Source organism: Mastomys coucha, unplaced genomic scaffold (genome assembly GCF_008632895.1).
Source record: "Mastomys coucha isolate ucsf_1 unplaced genomic scaffold, UCSF_Mcou_1 pScaffold22, whole genome shotgun sequence".
NCBI classification, from domain to species: domain Eukaryota; kingdom Metazoa; phylum Chordata; class Mammalia; order Rodentia; family Muridae; genus Mastomys; species Mastomys coucha.
In genome coordinates, this window is record NW_022196905.1 from 188,139,913 (window position 1) to 188,158,264 (window position 18,352).

The 18,352-nt window shown below is 44.3% G+C and overlaps 2 protein-coding genes across 6 annotated transcripts in view; one reads left to right on the top strand and one right to left on the bottom strand.

The window, feature by feature from the left end:
• Positions 1-4,246: 4,246 nt before the first annotated feature.
• Ing2 (inhibitor of growth family member 2) lies at positions 4,247-11,714 on the bottom strand. 5 transcript variants are annotated; one of them, XM_031339758.1, is made up of 2 exons: positions 11,615-11,714; positions 4,247-5,061 (listed from the first exon to the last, which is right to left on the bottom strand). In XM_031339758.1, exon 2 carries the CDS (start codon positions 4,913-4,915, stop codon positions 4,391-4,393), a length of 525 nt encoding a protein of 174 aa, XP_031195618.1. In that variant the 5' UTR covers positions 4,916-5,061; positions 11,615-11,714; the 3' UTR covers positions 4,247-4,390. The 5 variants fall into 5 exon arrangements, with proteins under 5 accessions (XP_031195618.1, XP_031195615.1, XP_031195614.1 ...); XM_031339755.1 differs by lacking the exon at positions 11,615-11,714 and adding an exon at positions 10,614-11,327; XM_031339754.1 differs by lacking the exon at positions 11,615-11,714 and adding an exon at positions 9,824-10,259.
• The window catches only part of LOC116069255 (WAS/WASL-interacting protein family member 2-like), a 10,262-nt gene continuing 2,709 nt past the window's right edge, over positions 10,800-18,352 (top strand). The window contains exons 1-2 of the mRNA XM_031339759.1: positions 10,800-11,833; positions 12,360-13,386. Coding sequence (XP_031195619.1) covers positions 10,882-11,718 — 837 coding nt within the window. The 5' untranslated portion in view covers positions 10,800-10,881 and the 3' untranslated portion in view covers positions 11,719-11,833; positions 12,360-13,386. The remainder of the gene's footprint in view (positions 11,834-12,359; positions 13,387-18,352) is intronic.

Sequence of the window (18,352 nt, forward strand, 5' to 3'; positions counted from 1 at the left end):
ACCCTAAATAGTAAGCTTGAGATTAGAAACACTCATCCTTTAGGCCTCCCCAGAGACATGAATAATGGCAGCTTTCCGAGTAACCATTCTACACTGCTTACTTCTTACTTAAACCAACAGCAGGCCGAGGACAGGGGCCTGAGCAGGTTCACAGATAGAAGTCTTTGGGATCCTGACTCAGAGCACAGCCCTCATACTACAGGAAAGGGTAAATGATCCAGTGTCCCAGCGTGTGCACCAATGTCAAGCAATCCCAATTAAGCTAAGTCCAAACTGACACACATTATTGAAAACATACCTGGCTCTACATCAAAGCACAAGCGCTTGACTCAGAAAGTGCAGCAGAGCCTACCTGCTCCACACCCAGCAGCTGCCCCTGAAAGGTCTGTGCCTCTCCACTCTCCACAGGGCAATGAAACCAGATGCTGCAGAGGACGATGGATATACAAAGAGGACAGGGGAAATACCATTTTTCTGGCTCAGAGACTTAGAGGGTTTTTTTGTATTTTCTTTCTTTCTTCCTTTTTTTCATACTTTGACCAAGGCAGTTTGCAAATGGCTCATCTGAAGGTAGGACCCAAACCCTTGGCCTAGCAATAGCTCAGACTGCCTTTTCCTGGACTATTCTTGTTCCCACTTTCCTAAGCGACATTTCATACACTTATCTTTAATTCCTCCAGATTCCCAGCATCCTCTCCATCCTTGGCTCTTCACCAAGAATGTACAATCTCACGGTCCCCAAACCAACCTATCTGCCTTTACCCCTGCACATTCTACCACTTAAGCATCTCACACTCAGACTGCTTGCTGTCTTCACTCACAGCCTTACCCCACCACTACCCAAGACACTGTCTTGCAAACAAGTACATTGTACATATTTAAATCAGGTGACCAGCCTGGCTCAACCTTTTGCATCGAGGCTTGAGTTACATACAGTCCTGTCAACTACTCCAGTCCTCCTCTGGTCAGTGTTAACACCCACCGTACCTGCAGCTTATTCAACTAATCAATCTGATAGTTCCCTGTGCTCATCTTACTTGAACAGCACCTGAACGAGATGCTGACGCCCTTCTCAGAACATTTCTACTTAGGAATGAAGAGTGGAGCACTTTTTGGGTTGAGGTGAGAAGGCACTTCTGCTGCTTCCTATTTCAAATGTCAGAATAGCTCCCAGCCAACTCCTTCCTCTTCTGGCATAACTTGGTGGCTCCTCACATTGTGGATCCAAGAACAACAGCATCAACACCAGCAAGCCTTGCTTACAATGGAGACTCTCAGCCCCTACAAGCAATCTGCTGATCAGACTCTGCACTGTTAACAAGTGGAGACTATGAAGACACTTGAGAAACACTACTTCAATCACACTGACTCTCCAAATGCTTATCCCATCTCTTTCTATAGCCTGTCAAACCCAGGACTCCATATTGAGTTGCCCTAGAAATTTGTGAGTCATTTCAAACCCAAGAGCAAACTCCTCTCTCTTCCAGAACCACTTGGGTTGCCACCCCAAATGTGAGAAGCCTATGTCCTTAAACTCAGATGAAAGATCTAACAGTCATCCTTGTTACCACATTGCTTTCCAATCCCTAGGTCAAATCAAATTAGCTATGCCCTTTAAAACAAAAATCTCAGTGGTTAACACTATTTCTTGTTCTTCCAGAGGGCCCGAGTTCAGTTCCCAGCACCCACGAGGCAGCTCACAGTCTATAACCCAGCTCTGAGGACTGGATGTCCTCTTAGCTTTTTTGAGCCCTGCACACACTTGGTGTATAAACACACTTTTTGGCCTTAAAATAATCTTTAAAAAACTTTTAGGTATACACCATGAGACAGCCTTTCCACAGCTAACCTCACAAACCTAAACTGCCATTTAAGAGGCAAATTCTTCTAAGTTTTCTAACCCCCCTCCTCTCACTTCCATAGGGGTCTACAGATTCTATTCACAATACCCAAACTGATCTTTAAATACAAATCAGACACTGACTCGGTCTTTCAATGCTTTTCCAGACAGCCTGCCATGATTTCCAAAGCCTTTATCCTCTAGCTCTTTCCTCAGTATTCTAATGCTGTATCAAGTTTATCCTCCCCCCCCCTCACACACACACACACTGCTGTGAGGTCTGACTGCTTCACTAGAGGCTCTCCCTAACTCACTGCATCTGATACATACTCACCCCTCTGTCATTTCCACCTTTACCGTGCTTTACTTTCAGTTAACCGTGGAAGCAGTTACTTAGTGTTCTGTACATCTGACTTTTCTGCTAGGTGTGGTCCTCAAGAGAGAACTTCCCTTTGCATACTGCAACAGGGTAGAGCAGTCCCTAGTGCAGAGGCAGCGCTCAACTATGGATGGTGGTAGCTTTAGAGCCACAAATGTCTGATGCTGACAATCTCCCAAAAGTTTTCGATATGCTGAAAATTTCAAAATAGGGCAGTGGTTTCAGAACTTTTCTATACATTAGAATGGGAACCTTTAAATAAGCCTAATGCTTAAGTCAAATTCCAAATAAATCCTATATCTCAATTGCTAAGGTTGGGGTCCATGTACCAATGCTTTCAAACTAACTAAGGTAATTCCAATATGAGGTAAGTTTGGGGATCTCTGCTACACAGTATGATTAAAAGAGTGGCTAAGTGCTCCATAGTCAGCCCTCAAAGCTCTGGAGAGCTTTGTTCTACTGACTACATTATTAATGGCATCAGTTAAACAGCTACGTTCAAGAGGGAAATGGGATTCTTTACAACTCAACAAAGTTAGTAAAAATAAATACCATATTACCTAACATTTCTTACTTAAGAAGTAAAATAATCAACTGGCCATAGTTACCAAGCAGAATACCCTGGGATGGAAATAAAACAATGTTCATTTACCCACCTCTAAGCTCACCCTGAAAACTGCTGTTATACCTCAGGATGGAGGGCATTAATGAAAAAGAAAGCAAGCCATTTCATTGTTAAAATCTTTCACCATGGTACAACACTGAAATTTCAAAAGACCCTTGGGTTGAAAAGCCAACTCATTTTCCAGGTTGATGACCTGACATTCAGGTAAGGTGAAAAGACAGGGCCTAAGTCACACAGAGAGCTTGAAGAGAAAAAAAACATCTTTTTTTTTTTTTCCGAACAAGCAGACAGGATTTTTCACATGTTAATCAAAAAGAACCAAGATTATCAGATTAGAAAGAAAAGATGACTAAGATAGACGCTGCACGTAAAGGACTAGTCCATCTGCTGACCTCCATAACCAAAAACTGCTCCACACATGGTCACACATCCAAGATGCTTAACCTTAAAATATCAAAATCTTGGAAAATTCAATTTACAAATACATTATTAATCATATTGTTATAGTGAAATTAGTTCAATAAACATGAAAACATCAAACAGCACCAATACCAGAAGATTAAGATAAATATACTATTATTTAAAATAATGTATAATTACTCATGGGGCAGAAATAAACTCTAGCCCCCAGAAAAACTATTTAAAATAACTGTTTGACAGAAATGGCAATATTTAAAGACTAATATATGCCCTTTTCCCACTGACAGGTCTGTGGCTAAACATCCCAGCAGTAGGTCACATGGAAAATATTGAGACACACCTTTAAATTGTTCCACCTTGAACCATGATGCTAGATAATCCAAATCTTGCCAGGATGAGGCAGTGGCAACGTTTTTGGTATTTCTAACTAGTCTTATGTGTCCTGATCAAAACAAAACCTTACCAAACACTAGATGAGGTGTGTCAGTTCTGAAGAAGCGGAGCTTTTAAAGACGCTACAATTGACAGGTACCAAAAGCTACCAAGGAAATACAGCAGCAAGCCTTCCAGTAAGAGAGCACTCGTCCACACATGCGCGCGGGGCCACAGATTACTCTTCTCTCTAGTTTCTGGAATTTCTGGGAGACTAGAGATTTAACAAGTGTCTGAATACATGGAGGCAGTAAGAATCTCTAAACAGGATAGTGTTCATGTTTGAAATTACCAAGATAATTTGACACAGAAATCCAAGAATACATAAGATTCTTAAGCACACAAAACTAAAATAAAATGTTAGCAAAACTTTTTGGGTTTACCCCCCCAAACAGCATGGGAGTTCAAGGTAGGGGTGGAATGGGCGTGGCTGGGGAAGCTGCTAGCAGTTCGTTCCTACAACTCTCTGCCTGCTCCTTGCATTAGGTCCTCACAAGACTACCTGGCTGAAAATATTTGGCAATTCAGTGCAGAAAATTAAGGTCACAGACAAAGTACAACAACTTTTAATACACCATCAATACTAATGATTAAAAATTATTGCATAGTCTTATGCATTTACCCTAAAACATTTTCTGAAAGTAAACCAATTCTATAAAAGACAAAGAACCCTTTAAAACACGGATGGCCTTCACTACCTCGCTCTTCTCTCCTTTTTTGTCTTTTCGGTACTTTTGTCCATGGTTTTCTCATTGTCTCCCCTGCACTTTGGGCAATACCATTTCCCCTTTGGTTTATAGGTGAGTGAAACACATGAAAAGTGAAACCATTCAATGGGACACTGTTCATTGTCACAGCCTATCATCTCCCCGTAGGACACTTGGTTACATAAGCAGTAGGTGGGCTCGTTGGGATCTATGGCAAACTCAACAGGTGACGCCTCCCTCTCCTGCTTGGCCTTGGAGCGCTTCTTCTTCTTAGCCGACTTGGATTTCTTTTCTTTCGGTGGCTGATCATCGCAGTCGTCAATCCCATTTGTCATGTGACATAAATCACGGCTCTCACTGGTCCGCTGTCTTCGAGGTCTTCTAGAAGATCTTTCGGGTTGACTAGAATCCATCTTCGATTTGTCTGAGGCCCGTTCGCTTTCGGCAGGATCTTGGAAACACTGTGAATGCAGCTCCATTTGTCTCGCTCGGTTTTCCACCAACTCAAGCATCTGTGTGACAATCTGAATTTTCTCATCTCCCAACTCCTGGCTATTGATTAATGCTCTCTGGAGATGCTGCTGTAGGCGTTTTTTCTGGTTGGAATCATCTTCTTTCTTATACTTTTCGTAGACATCATCAATTTCTTTTAAAGTTTCTAAAAAGAGGGAAAAAGAATAATATTACGGCATATTAGCACATACTTCATTCTCAAGTTAGAATTAAAGCAGGAAAGCACATTTATGTATACACTGAACACATTATTCTCATACGAAGTCTATATCGTCCAATATGAAAGTATACTGGGGCAGATGGCATACCAGGTAAAGGAGCTTTCTGCTAACCTGGCAATCTCAATTTGATCCCTGGGACCAATACTGTAAAAGCACGGAACTGACTCCTGCAAACTATCCTCTCCATATATGCTCATGTGCTCACATGCACAATAAGTAAAAGTAATTTTTAAAAACTTTAAAGGTTGCTCTGGTTAATTTGTGTCAACTTGACAGAAGCTAGAGTTATTGAGGAAGAGAGACTCTCTCTCGAGACAGGGTTTCTCTGCGTAGCCAGGGTCTCTCTTGAGACAGGGTTTCTCTGCGTACCCAGGGTCTCTCTTGAGACAGGGTTTCTCTGTGGAGCCCCAGCTGTCCTGGAACTCACTCTCTAGACCAGGCAAGGTCTAGAACTCAGAAATCCGCCTGCCTCTGACTCCCAAGTGCTGGGATTAAAGGCATGCATCACCACTGTCTGGCTCGGAAGAGAGATTTTCAATTGAGAAAATGCCTCAAAACCCTGGTCAGGCAGTTCTGAGATGCATAAGAAAGCAAGACTGAGCAAGCTTCAAGGAGAAAGCCAGTAAGCAGCATGGTTTATGTTCTAGTTCCTGCCTCATGGTTCCTGCCTTGAGGTGCTGCCCTGACCTAGACTATGACTTGAGGACTTTCCCCTGATCTAGACTATGACCTGAGTTGTAAGCTGAAATAACCTCCTTTCTCTCCAACAAAAACCCTAAGACAAAGCTAATTAGAAGGAACTAACAAGAACAACATAAACCTTAACATTGTTCATCTGTATTTTTAAAAAGTAAAGGGAAATAGCAAATTGGCTTAGTCTCTAAAGTGTCTGCCACATAGTCACGAGGACCTAAGCTGACTCGCAGCACCCACATAAAAAGTGGTGTGGTTGTGTGCACCTGTAACCTCGGAGCTGGAGGATCCCCTGGGCTTGCCACTCAGAGGCAGTCTAGCTTAAGTGAGAGACATGTCTCAAATACAAAACAAAAACCTAAGGTGGACAGCAACAGAGGAAGACATAAGACATCGATCCCTCACCTTCACTGAACACACACACACACACACACACACACACACACACACACACACACAGCAAATTAACAATCAAAAGTATTTCATAAGATCTGAATGATAAAAGTAAGACAAAAGTATTACATAAGACATGCTAATTTAGAATGTGCTGAGTTCCTTATTGCCAATTCTTTATTTGAACATCAAAACAACTCTACACGTAAAATTTACATGCTGAACTCCAGCCATAAAACCTGAGGTGGTTCTCAGACACAGGCACAGATTGCTACCCAATTGTGTGTTTACAGAAATTATAGCTCAATCAGTGACTTGTTACCTGACTCCAGAGAGACACATTACCTCATTTTCACATCCTACCCTTAGACACTCTGTAAAAAGGCAGATGTCAGCATTTCTTAGCTTCCTGACAACTTAGTTTTAAATGGCTCTTTTATTTTGGCATCACATGGGAAATTCCAAAAATCAAAACTACTTCCAGAGGAGATCTGCTGTTGCTGGCATCCAGTGACCAAGCCACTACAGAATTAAGTAAAGTCAGCACTGGCCCATTCTACCTTTGTATCTAACTCAGCAGTTGATTCAATGCTTGCTGAAGCTGCTGATGCCACTGTATTAAAAGTTGGACACTTTTAAATCAAGCAACAGCTGAGTCACCAGAATGTACAATTTCACAAGTCATCAAAGATCTAATTAAGTTTAGTTTTATTCAAATCTGTTGTTTCTTACCCAGCTATGATATAAGGCTACATGAAAGAGGTCTATTCCCTTGAGGGTAAAAAAATAAACAGTAGCTCTTAGATTTCAAAATTACATTAGCACCCCATGTTTTACTATGAGGTGCTTCCAATGGTATTACTACTGCATCCCTCATCACTGCTTTACATTCCAATATAAAGAACAGAAATGTAAATAAGTACATAACGCTGGCTATCTGAAAGCAGATAACAAAAGTGAATAATTAGAACATTTATGGATTCCCTTCTTCCTGGAAATTGCAGATAGTAACACTTGATGGACAATTTTGCCACAACAGCTAAGGGTACTGAGAGGACTCACACCATAGCTTTACATTTTTAAACACTGTGTGTGTGTGTGTGTGTATGTGTGTGTGTGTGTGTGTGTGTATGTAAGCTCTCAGACAATGCCACAGCACTCCTTGTGGCGGCCAGAGGAAAATTTATGGGAATCAGTTCTCTCTTTCCACCATGTGATTTCCAGGGTTGAACTCAGGGCGTCAAGCTTGGCTGTAAACCTCTTTACCAACTGAGCCATCTTGTTGGCCTGTGCATTTCACATGTTTGAAAAAAAATCCAAATATATCCTGTTTTGCTGAAGTAGTCATATAAGTGCATTTCCTATGAACCCAATCTTCCTATGGGAAAAATAAAGACATTAGCTATAGACACAAAGTAAAGATTATAAAAACATAAACTTCACTTCAAACATTTTATATCTCATAATCGGAGTTAAATATTCCTTGTGTCATACTTGCACACTGACACTATGATGAGATAAAAATTTATAAAGACACCTTAACTATAGAGTGAGAAAAAAAACAAAAACAAAACCAAAAAAGTACTCAGCCCATATTTGGGACAGAGATTTTTCCTTTCATCTTGCTAAACCCTAGTGGCACAAGCTGTTAATCCCAGCTACTTGAGAAAGTGAGGCAGGAGGTTCACAATTTCAACAGACGTCTGGGCTACACAGTGGGTTCAAGGCTATCCTGGGTAACTCAGTGAGCTCCTGTATTAAAATAAGGAGTAAAAAGCAGGTTTAGGAATAATTCAGTGGTAGATTGCTATTGCTTACTACACATGTGTGAGACCCTAGGTTCAATGTCCAGCACTTAAAATAAAATTTCTCCAGAGCAATCCCAGAGAATGCAATCACTGCTACATAAGGTGGGGAAAAAGATTGAGACCTTCAGACTTTGAATTGCCAAACATGCACATCTGACCATGCAACACTTTCCATACGTTATAATAGGGCACTGGAAATCATATATTACATTTTAGTTCAAAGGTTGCTATGTCTTTAGAAAATTATGAATGAAATGCTGAAGAGACAATGAAGGCTTTCTACAGCCATACCCTGCATAAATATTTATATCAATTGTGTTTTTTCTTTGTCTCTCTACTTAATGGACTGTGCAATAATTTCTGAAAGGCACTGTTACATTAGACCCCCATAGTAGAAAATACTTAAGAATCAGTGAAAATAAAATCTGAGCCAAGAAAACCAAAATATATAGAGCTTCTAACAAAAATAAAACTGTGAAGTTGAGCTTAGCAACGATGTGCCCATGCAGAAGCTACACCACTATTTGTGTATTCATCTTGGAATTAATCCCAATCATAATGGAGCCAGTTTGCATTAACCTCTCAGTCTTATAAGGTCTACTATTCATGTTCCCTGAACAGTGTATGACAATTAATTACAGGTAACTGGTATCACTGATTTCTACGTCAAAAAATTATGTCATTACCAACCTAAAGTAGTCCAAGCTTTGTGCTTTTAAAAAATACAATAGTTTTGATATAAGAAAAACTACATATTTTGGCACAGAATTCTCAAGCTCATGTCTCATTGCTAGGTTGTCATTCATGTATGTCCCCCATGTCTGCAGAAAATACCACAGGATGATGTTCATTTTTTGCTTTTGTTTTGTTTTGTTTTTTTCTGAGACAGGGTTTCTCTGTATAGCCCTGGCTGTCCTGGAACTCACTCTGTAGACCAGGCTGGCCTCGAAATCAGAAATCTGCCTGCCTCTGCCTCTCAAGTGCTGGAATTAAAGGCGTGTGTGCCACCATTGCGAGGCTGATGTTCATTTCTTTAAAGGGTGGGAACAGGGGTGGACTTGTAGGACCTTTACCTATTGTGTGTGAGTCCTAACTTCAATCCCTTGGGATAAAGAGGAGTCAGTTCTAAAACGATTGTTTTTGAAGCAGACAGCTTTGAAATAAAATATTCTCTATACAATTAACTGAATACATTACTCCATGATCTTGTCTATAAAAGTAAACTTTAACCTCATAAGTCTTTGAATCTGGTTGAAACACTGACATACCATAAACAATCAGAGACTCAGAAAACAAGTTTGTCAATTGAAACACCTAAGTGCTCTAACATGCTAAGTCAGCATGGGGTGTATTACAGGATTAAGTTACAGAAGGGCTCCAAGTTGTTTTTATGGTCCACATAAGGTCTACACAGTTTCCTGACTAGGGGTTACCAAAGGCTGAACATATCCCCATTTCAATTTTTCCTATCCTAGCAAGAGAAAGGTATGACAGTCCCTGAAGATAATTTCCTGTTCGAGTTTCTTTGATGACAAAAAAAAAAAAAGCTTTTCTCCTCATTTAAACTTGGAAGAGGAACCCAAGGGTGCAAGGACGCCAGGTGGTTGCCCAGCCAACGAACCCACTTCCTCCAGGAGTCCGGAAGTGACACATAGCCCGGAACCTACGCTGAGCCAGGGTCAGAGAGAGAGAGATGGTCCCCACAGCGATGCCCGCGCCTTGATTCGCGAACTGGGTAGGAGAGATTTGAAACATCACCACCCAACACCGACTCCGCCCAGGCCCATCTTACTGTCCCGCCCAGCAGTCAGCTCAGTCCACCCAAGCCCCTCCGAGTAGCCCGCCGTGGCCGACGCCCGCGGGAGCGCGCGCCCCGCCCCTACGACGTCACACCCGCAGGCCCCGCCCCTAGGCCGGGCCCTCCCCGCCACACTCACACACACTAACACACTCACACACACTAACACACACACACACACACACCCCTCCTCCGCCCGCCCTGCGGGGGACCCCTCCCCCTTTAACCATTTGGCAGTAGCCGAGGAAAGGCTGAGCCACCGGGCGGCCCGGAACTTTCCCCGGGGCGAGAGGGAAGCACAGACTGTCCCCGTCCCGCGCCACGCCGGGAGCCGGAGGGGAGGGGGGGACGGGACATCTCCGGAGTCCACCTTCGACGTCCTCTCGCCCCATCCCCCCAATACGTTCCAATGCATCTGCTCGAAGAGGGAGGCAGCCCAGCGGGCAAGGGGCAAGCAGGCCCAGCACCCGGTCCAGCCCGCGCCCCGCTGCACGCTCGCCAGCCCCGGGCAGGACGGTGTGCGGCAGGCACCCAGCCGGCAGGCACCGGAACAAAAATGCTCGCTTTAAGATGGCTGATTCTCGTCCGCGGCAGCTGCAGCCAGCCGCCAAGAGCTGCAGCGGGGGCTGACGGGCGGTCCTCGGAAGTCCTGCTCGGACCGAGCCGGGACAGGGAGGGCCGCGAGTGGGCTGTGCAGTGTAACCCCCCTTCCCGGCCCCGCACCCCCCCCAGATCGCCCGGTGCACTTGGCTCTCACCCTGTCACCCGGGAGAGGCAAAAGTACCTTGGTATTTGTTGTCCAGCTCCCGCAGCACCGACACGTTCCTCTGCATGTCGTGGGGCAGCGACTCCACACACTCCAGGTAGTCCTGCACGTAGCAGGTGAGCAGCCGGCTCCGCTCTCCGCTCAGGAGCGCGGCCGACGAGTACAGCTGCTGCTGCTGCTGCTGCTGCTGCTGCCCTAACATCCTGCTGCCGCCGTCGCCGCCGCCGCTGCCGCTGCTGCTCCTCGCCGCCGCCGCCGCCGCCGCCTCCGCATCCAGCAGCCACACATGCAACAGCCACGACCGCCGCTCCTCCGCTCGGCAGCCCGGCGCCGCGGGGACACGGCCGCCGCTCGAGAGGGCACCGCCGAGTCCCCCGATCTCCACTCCCCCCCAAGAAGAAACCCTTTACTCCCCGCCCCCGCGGTAACAAGCCCAGGGGCGGGGCGAGACCGGGGCTCCCTCCGGCCCCCTCCCTCGCCGGGAGAGAGCAGCGGGGTTCCCCCGCGGCCGACGGCGCTGGGCTGCCAGGCAGTGACACTGGCTGACTCCCCTGAGACTCCCCAGACGCTACCGGGGCTGCCCGGTCGCCCGGATCCCCGTGACAAGCTCCTCGCTACCCTCTCGCCTCTCTATCAGCCTCGGTGCCTGTCGGAGTCTCAGTGGACTAGTCCCCGCCCCTTGGCCAGCGGCCGCATCTGCGCCTGCGCGGCACTCACTCCTAATAAGGCTGGGGCCCCGCCCCTATCGCCCTACCGAAGAGTTCGCATTCTCCCGCCTTCCCTGCGCCGCCCGGGCGATTGGTCCGTCAACTCTAGCCCGGGGCGGGGGGAGGGTGCGGGGGCCGGCCAAACGGCAGGCGGCGCCCCGCCCCCTCTTAAAGGGGCCGCATGGCTGAGCCTGCCCCTCCGCCCGAAGGCTGACGGTTGCCCCCCGAGAGGCCGGGCGACCGCTTTCTCGTTTCCGTTCCCCACAGGGATAGGCGGCGCCGGCTCGGCTCGCTCGGCCCCGAGTCACCGACCTTGCCTCCATCTGGCGGATCCGGCGCCTCCCTCGCGAGCCTCCGAGACAGCAGCGAGCGGCCCCCTGGGTGCTGCTGGCCGAGCGAGGCCTGAGGGGAACTAAGGCGACCCAGGGTGCAGCGGGCGCGGCTCCGGGCATGCGCGGCGACTTCCCGCCGATGGCCCCGCGGCCACGGTCGTGCTCCGGTCGCCGCTAGGCTCCGGGAGCACCGGGGGAGGTAGGAGGTGCGCCCTCTGCCCTCAGCTTGTAAATTAAATGCCGATTCCCGCCTTGCATGCGGCCCCCTCTCCTCCAAGCGCCGGGGTGGCTCTCAGGGTCGGCTCCTCTCCTCGCACGCCTTAGAGTTTGGTTTAGAGAGAAGGTGGCCAGGTCCCCAGTCCCAAACCATTTTAAAGGAAACTGTTTTCAGAGGTCGAATCGCTTAGGCATCACCCGCCAGCGACGACTTGGCGTGGCCGCGGAAGGAGAAGCTCTCATACACACACACACACATTCACACATAGAGACATCACTGTATTTTCACTCGGTTTCACAACTAAGCATCAGGGGAGCGGTGCAGAGGGAATTAAAAATTGAATAAGCCACCGAGTGCGAAGCTCTCTGAGTGAGCGGTTTTCCGCCTTACTCCCCCAGTACCATCAGTGAATTGCCAGGAGGAGGAGCTAACTAATTACGGATAGACTTCCGGAATGTATATAAATATGTACGCTGTCTTGGTTTTGTTTTGCTTTTTTTCCCCACAGAAATAGATATAAGAGTACTCGCCTAGTTTTGATGAAACGTTTGTGTAAACCCCATTGGGAGCAGCGTCTTTGAGTGAGAAAAGAGAAAACGCCAGAGTGATGAGTTTGGGGTGCTCCTGCCTGGTTTGCAGCGCTATACCTGTTGCACCGCCTGTTCAGAACACTTTCGAGCAGTGGTGTATACTAAAGCAGCTGTTGGCATGCCAAGGGGAATCTAAGTCCTGGTCTAGATGAAAATTTGAACTTCGTAAAACACAAGGCGGAATTCGGCGTCCTGAGGACAAGGGCTATTTTGTAAGGCCTGAGAACTAATGTGTTAATAGCCTTTAACGCTGAGATTTTGACCAGTGGAATATTAAGTCAACCCAGGCAAGCACACTATTGAATTTCTGAGAACGTGGGACGAATTTTTTTGCCATTATTCTTTAATATTAAAGAGCCAGGTCTTGTTGAAAATAATCATTGTTAAGCCGGGCGTTGGTGCCTCACGCCTTTAATCCCAGCACTTGGGAGGCAGAGGCATGAGGATTTCTGAGTTCAAGGCCAGCCTGGTCTACAGAGTGAGTTCCAGGACAGCCAGGGCTACACAGAGAAATGGTGTCTCGAAAAAAAACCAAAAAAGAAAAGAACAAAAGAAATAATCATTGTTAAGGTTATTGACTTCTTTTTTAACCTGAATTAATTTTTGTGTTTACTCACAAACGTGGTTCAGCCAATGCCAGCTAAAAGGTCGAATTATTGCAAGCCGCTCTGTTTCTTATTGGTTGGAGTTAGGCACTCTGTGGGCCCATGGATTTTATACAGCCTGCTTTACTGAGCAACAGGCAGACTTACTGTGTGGGACCTGAGGAAAGTCGATGATGCAGACTTCTCAAGAGCAAAAAACAAGTTGGGAAGCAAGGAAGGATTTTGGAAGGCATTCTTGGTACCTCTAATAACTCTGACAGACTGCAGGAGGAGAAAGAAATCCGGATCATTGTGTTCCCACTGGCACTGGTAGAAATCTTGACGAACTTCACACATGATAGTATGTATGGATTATTGCAGGTGTGCTTTTCTTGCTGTGTTTATGCATGTAGGTTAATTTAACTCTGGCCTCCTTCTGAAAGCAGCCTGCATGAGGAAAATGTGTACTGGAGGATGGGAAGGCAGCATTGCATTCCTTGGTCCTTGCAATTCCAACTCTTGACCTGAGCTATTTATCATTGTCCTTTTCCTCTAAGTAGCTACTCATATGGCCTGTTCAGAGTGGGTCTCCTAACTCTCCTGAATGCAGAATTTAAAAATCCCCCACTCTACAATGTAGAAATTGATGATATTCTGGGGGGCATTGGGGGAACAGGGTTGTTCTTTAGTATTTTGTCCTGCTCTTAAACTGACCTAGAAAAAGATAGATAGCTGATTTCCCCCAAATTAGTGTACGATTGGCTTCAAATTACTGGACTAAGTCTATTGTAGGCCTTTTATTAGGTCTCTAATGGGAAATGTCCTCAGGCCTGTTTCTTTTATACTAAAATGTTTATATCCATAGTTAATGCGGTATGAGATGAGAGAAACAGTCTCAACTAATTAAAAGCAAACTAGTAAGAACTTGTGAGGGAAAAGAATCAGTGTCTGCTTGAATTGGGCCAATGCCATTAGAAAATCCTTTCTTCTGTTTAATATTTCATTTTTTTCCTTTTTAAAGATTTGTTTTGATTCATGGATGTGCACAATGTACATGCCTAGTGTTCAAGGATATTGCGTTTGGTGCACTGAAAAGTGTCGGATCCTGTGGACCTAGAATTCCAAACAATTGGGAGCCACCATTTGAGTGCTAGGGACCCAATCCAGATCCTCGGCAAGAGCAGCAAATGCTCTTCAACTTGGAGCCATGTCTCCAGTTCTGAATTTTCTTTATTATGGGAATTTTGATAATATACCTCATGATTCTGTGTTTCCCAGCACCTCCCTGGTGGCTCACAATTATCTCTAACTCCACTTCCAGGGCATCTGATCAATGAATGCCCTCTGCTGATCTCTGTAGCACCATGCACACACAGGGCACACATACATACAAGCAAGTGCAACACTTATGAGCAAATATACATAAAAGGTTTTCATGTTACGATTTTAAATTTATACCCAATTCTGTCCCTACATATAGCAAGTGACTGAGGTTATAAAATCTTCCTTATTGAACTTTAGTCCTTAAAAGCTTGAATCTTTTTCTGCTTGATTTTTATTTATCTATATGAGTACACCTTTGCTGTCTTCAGACACACCAGAAGATGTCGTCAGATCCCATTACAGATGGTTGTGAGCCACCATGTGGTTGCTGGGAATTGAACTCAGGACCTATAGAAGAACAGTCGGTGCTCTTAACCACTGAGCCATCTCTCCAGCCCCTTTTCTGCTTGATTTTTAATGAGGCCTGTGTGTTTGATGTCATTAATTCAAAAAGCATCACTGAAAGTCCAGCATGCAAATCTACTGAGCCATGGGAGCAATAAATTTAGTAGAGATCCCTTCCTTCAAGCATGTGTGGTTTAGTGAACTACATTACGAAAACGGAGCAATAAACACATAAATGGTAGGAAAGGAAAGCTGTACAAGAGCTTGTTAGAGATTTGGCTAGGGATGGGGGTGGGGGGTAGTCAGCAAGCTCCTCCATGGCAGTGACAATCATACTGCATGGGATGGGCCAGAGAAAAGACAAATATACATACATGTGTAAATACAAATCTTATGTGAAAGTGCCTTATCTATAAACAGATAAAATACACTAAGAGTCTAGACATACATTGCCATTACTCTAGCCCATAATTTTTTCACAACATGAGTTTTGTGTTTGTCTACTCTCTCATTTCATCCTTTCACATTTGGATTCACAGAATTCAATCAAGTCTCAAACATTTCATTTGGTTAGTGAGGTTTTTCCTAACCCAGTAAGAGCAGTAATTCCCTCTTCATATAATGAAACTGCAATGCTTATCTGATATTTGGATGGTTGAAAAGCACTGTTAAAGATATTGAGAGATTCAGAAAAATTATGGTAAATGAAAATTTTATATAAAGGGGGCATCCAGCCTGGTATGATGGCATACTACTTCAATCACAGCACTCCAGACGAAGAAGAAGGCAAAGATTTTGTGAGTTTGGAACTGGAGAGGTGGCTCACCAGATAAGAACACTAGCTGCTCTTCCAGAGGTCTTGAGTTCAATTCTCAGCACCCACATGGTGGTTCACAACCATCCATAATGTGATCTAATGCCCTCTCCTGTTATCCAAGTGTACATCCAGACAGAACACTCCTATATAAATTAAATAAATCTTAAAACAAACAAACAAAGCCAGGCAGTGGTGGCACACACTAATCCCAGCAATTGGGGGGCAGAGGCAGGCGGATTTATGAGTGTAAGGCCAGCCTGGTCTACAGAGTGAGTTCCAGGATGTCCAGGCTACACAGAGAAACCCTGTCAAGAAAAACCAAAAAAAAGAAAAACAAAACAAAACAAAAAACCAAGCAAAACCTGTGAGTTCAAGGCCAGCCCAATCGACATAGGGAGTTCCAGGCCAGCCAGGGCTACACAAACCTAGACTAAAGGTCACTACTTGACAACTCATTATAGAGATGTAATTGTACATAATACAAATGCATCCTTAAAATCTAGAAGTTTATATTAACTTTAGAGTATTTGTTCTAGATGGTCCTGTGAAGCATTTTAAATTATCTTAAAAAGCCCATAACTTTAAATCAATTTACAAAAGGTAACAATAAACTTGTAAATTAATTGTATAAACTTGTACTTAGGGGCTGGAGAGATGGCTCCGCAGTTAAGAGCACTGACTGCTCTTTTAGAGGTCGTGAGTTCAGTTCCCAGAAACCACATGGTTGCTCACAACCATCTGTAATGGAATCTGATACCCTCCTCTGGTGTGTCTGAAGACAGCTACAGTGTACTCATATACATAGAATAAATAATTTTTTAAAAAAGAAATAGAAACTACTTTGGGTAGGACAAAGTTAAGGAGATATCAGATTCTTTATCAAGAGTGTTATATGCAGTCTATGTACTTTAGGCTTGGGCTTTATAGTGGTCCTGTTCAGCATTTCGGATAACTATTAATAGCAAAAAGTTATCCTAAAACATTTAAATTAAGGTGCTAGAAATTACTTGAACTATCATTGATAAGCTCAGTATACTAGTCCCATTACTAATGAAAAAGGCAAACATTTTTGTCTCCTTGTTTATCACAGAGAGAAAAAAGTAACACATATGTTATACTTTGCATAATGCTGACCAGAAAAACATTCATTTTCCCTAGATGGTTACCATAGTTACATGAGCCATTTATAACATCAAGAGGGAACTAGGTCACAGTATTGAAGGAGTTTGAATTATGCAATTATGTTTCCTAAAAGCAGGGGAAAGGTTTGAAATTTAGAGAAAGGAGCTTTATGCTGTGTGTTCAAATTGAAATTATAGTCTAATTTTGTCTGTAAAACTTTAAAATGTTGTCCAAGATTAAATTATCGATAGAGTAGATACGTTGTTCAACCTAGTAGTAGGTAGATCCATAAATGGTTTTTAAAAAGATATCCGAACATTCTGTCCTTGTAGATAAGCCCTTTATCCTAGTAGTCTGTCTTTCCTGAGGTGTTTTTTCGAGTAGCCTGTGGAGCAGCGATTGCCTGTAATCTGTGAGAAGTCAGATATGTGGGAAATGAAGCTTCCGCCACCTTCCCTCCTTGACGACCTGAGGAAAACTGGTCCATGCCTGTGAGATGCCATCCTTCATTGTTAATGGAGATGCAGTCCCGCACTTGTTACTTTGTGACACTTGTGATTTGTGGTAGATAATATCAAGTAGAAATAAGAGCATGTGGAGAGGAACTAGGGTGAAGGGATTGGTTTGCTGACTTGTTGCTTGTTTTCAGATAGGTTGGCGTGGAACTCTAGAGATCTGCCTGTTTCTTCCCCAGTGCTGACGATAAGTGTATATGGCATCATATCTGTAGAGAGGAACTGTAGTTTTAAAATACTCTTTTATTAATTTTTTGAAAACTTCATGTATCCATATAATGTATTTTGATCATATTCATACCCACTTATAATTCTATTTTCCCTTATCTTTCCTCCAAACCTATAGAACCCCTTTTTCTCTTCCACACTCATGGCTACTTTGATAATAAGCTGTTGTTATATACAAAATGTATAAACATATCTGTAAATACATAAATATAACCTGCTCAGTCTGCAAAATGTTTCTCCTGTTTTCAGGGCTGACCATTTAGTATTAGATAAGCAACTGGTGTGCTCCTCCTGGGGATTATCTGTCTCACTCTTAGCGTTGCTCAGGTCCGTACTTCTCTGTATATGCTTGAGGCCTCTTGGGTTTTCCCTGTCCAGCTTGGCTTGTCTGTTGGTGTCATCCTTGCTCCGCTCATGTTTTAGACAGACTACTTCTGGGTGTACTTCTGACATTCCATGGAGACATGATCTCCCAGCAAACTCCTGATCCCCTGGACCCTGCAGTCCTTCTGCCTCCTCTTCTACACTGACCCCTAAGTAGGGGTGTCTACATACAACTCCATCCTTTCTTTAGTTAGGAATTTGTTCTGTTTTGTTGTGGTTGGTTTTTTTTTTTTTTCTTATCACCAAGCCCCTCAAGAGAAGATGTTTTCCTCCAGAGACCATGTCTGCGGTTTGTACAGTGCTTAATAAGTAGAGATTGAAGAACAGGAAAGAAAGGCTTTGTCTTGCAGTTTCAGATGGTTCTTCTCATTTTCATGGTCACTGTGAAGATTTTTCATGTAAAAAGAAGCCCTAGATCACTGGTTCTGCAACAGAAAGGAGTGCAGATAAACAGGCAGCCTCACCAAGAATCTGTCAGAGCTCACATCCCTGTAAGGGGCGATACCGAAGAAGAGTTTGAAAATCAGTATTATAAAATTACCATGCCAGGCAGTGGTGGCACACACCTTTAATCCCAGCACTTGGAGGCAGAG

Bases quoted from the DNA above. Each gene is read 5' to 3' on its own strand.
- Ing2 (XM_031339754.1), bottom strand. From the start codon at position 10,244: ATGCATTGGAACGTATTGGGGGGATGGGGCGAGAGGACGTCGAAGGTG. The intron at 5,062-9,823 runs GTAAGATGGGCC...CCCTCTTTTTAG, and splicing joins GCTGACTGCTGGGCGGGACA to AAACTTTAAAAGAAATTGAT.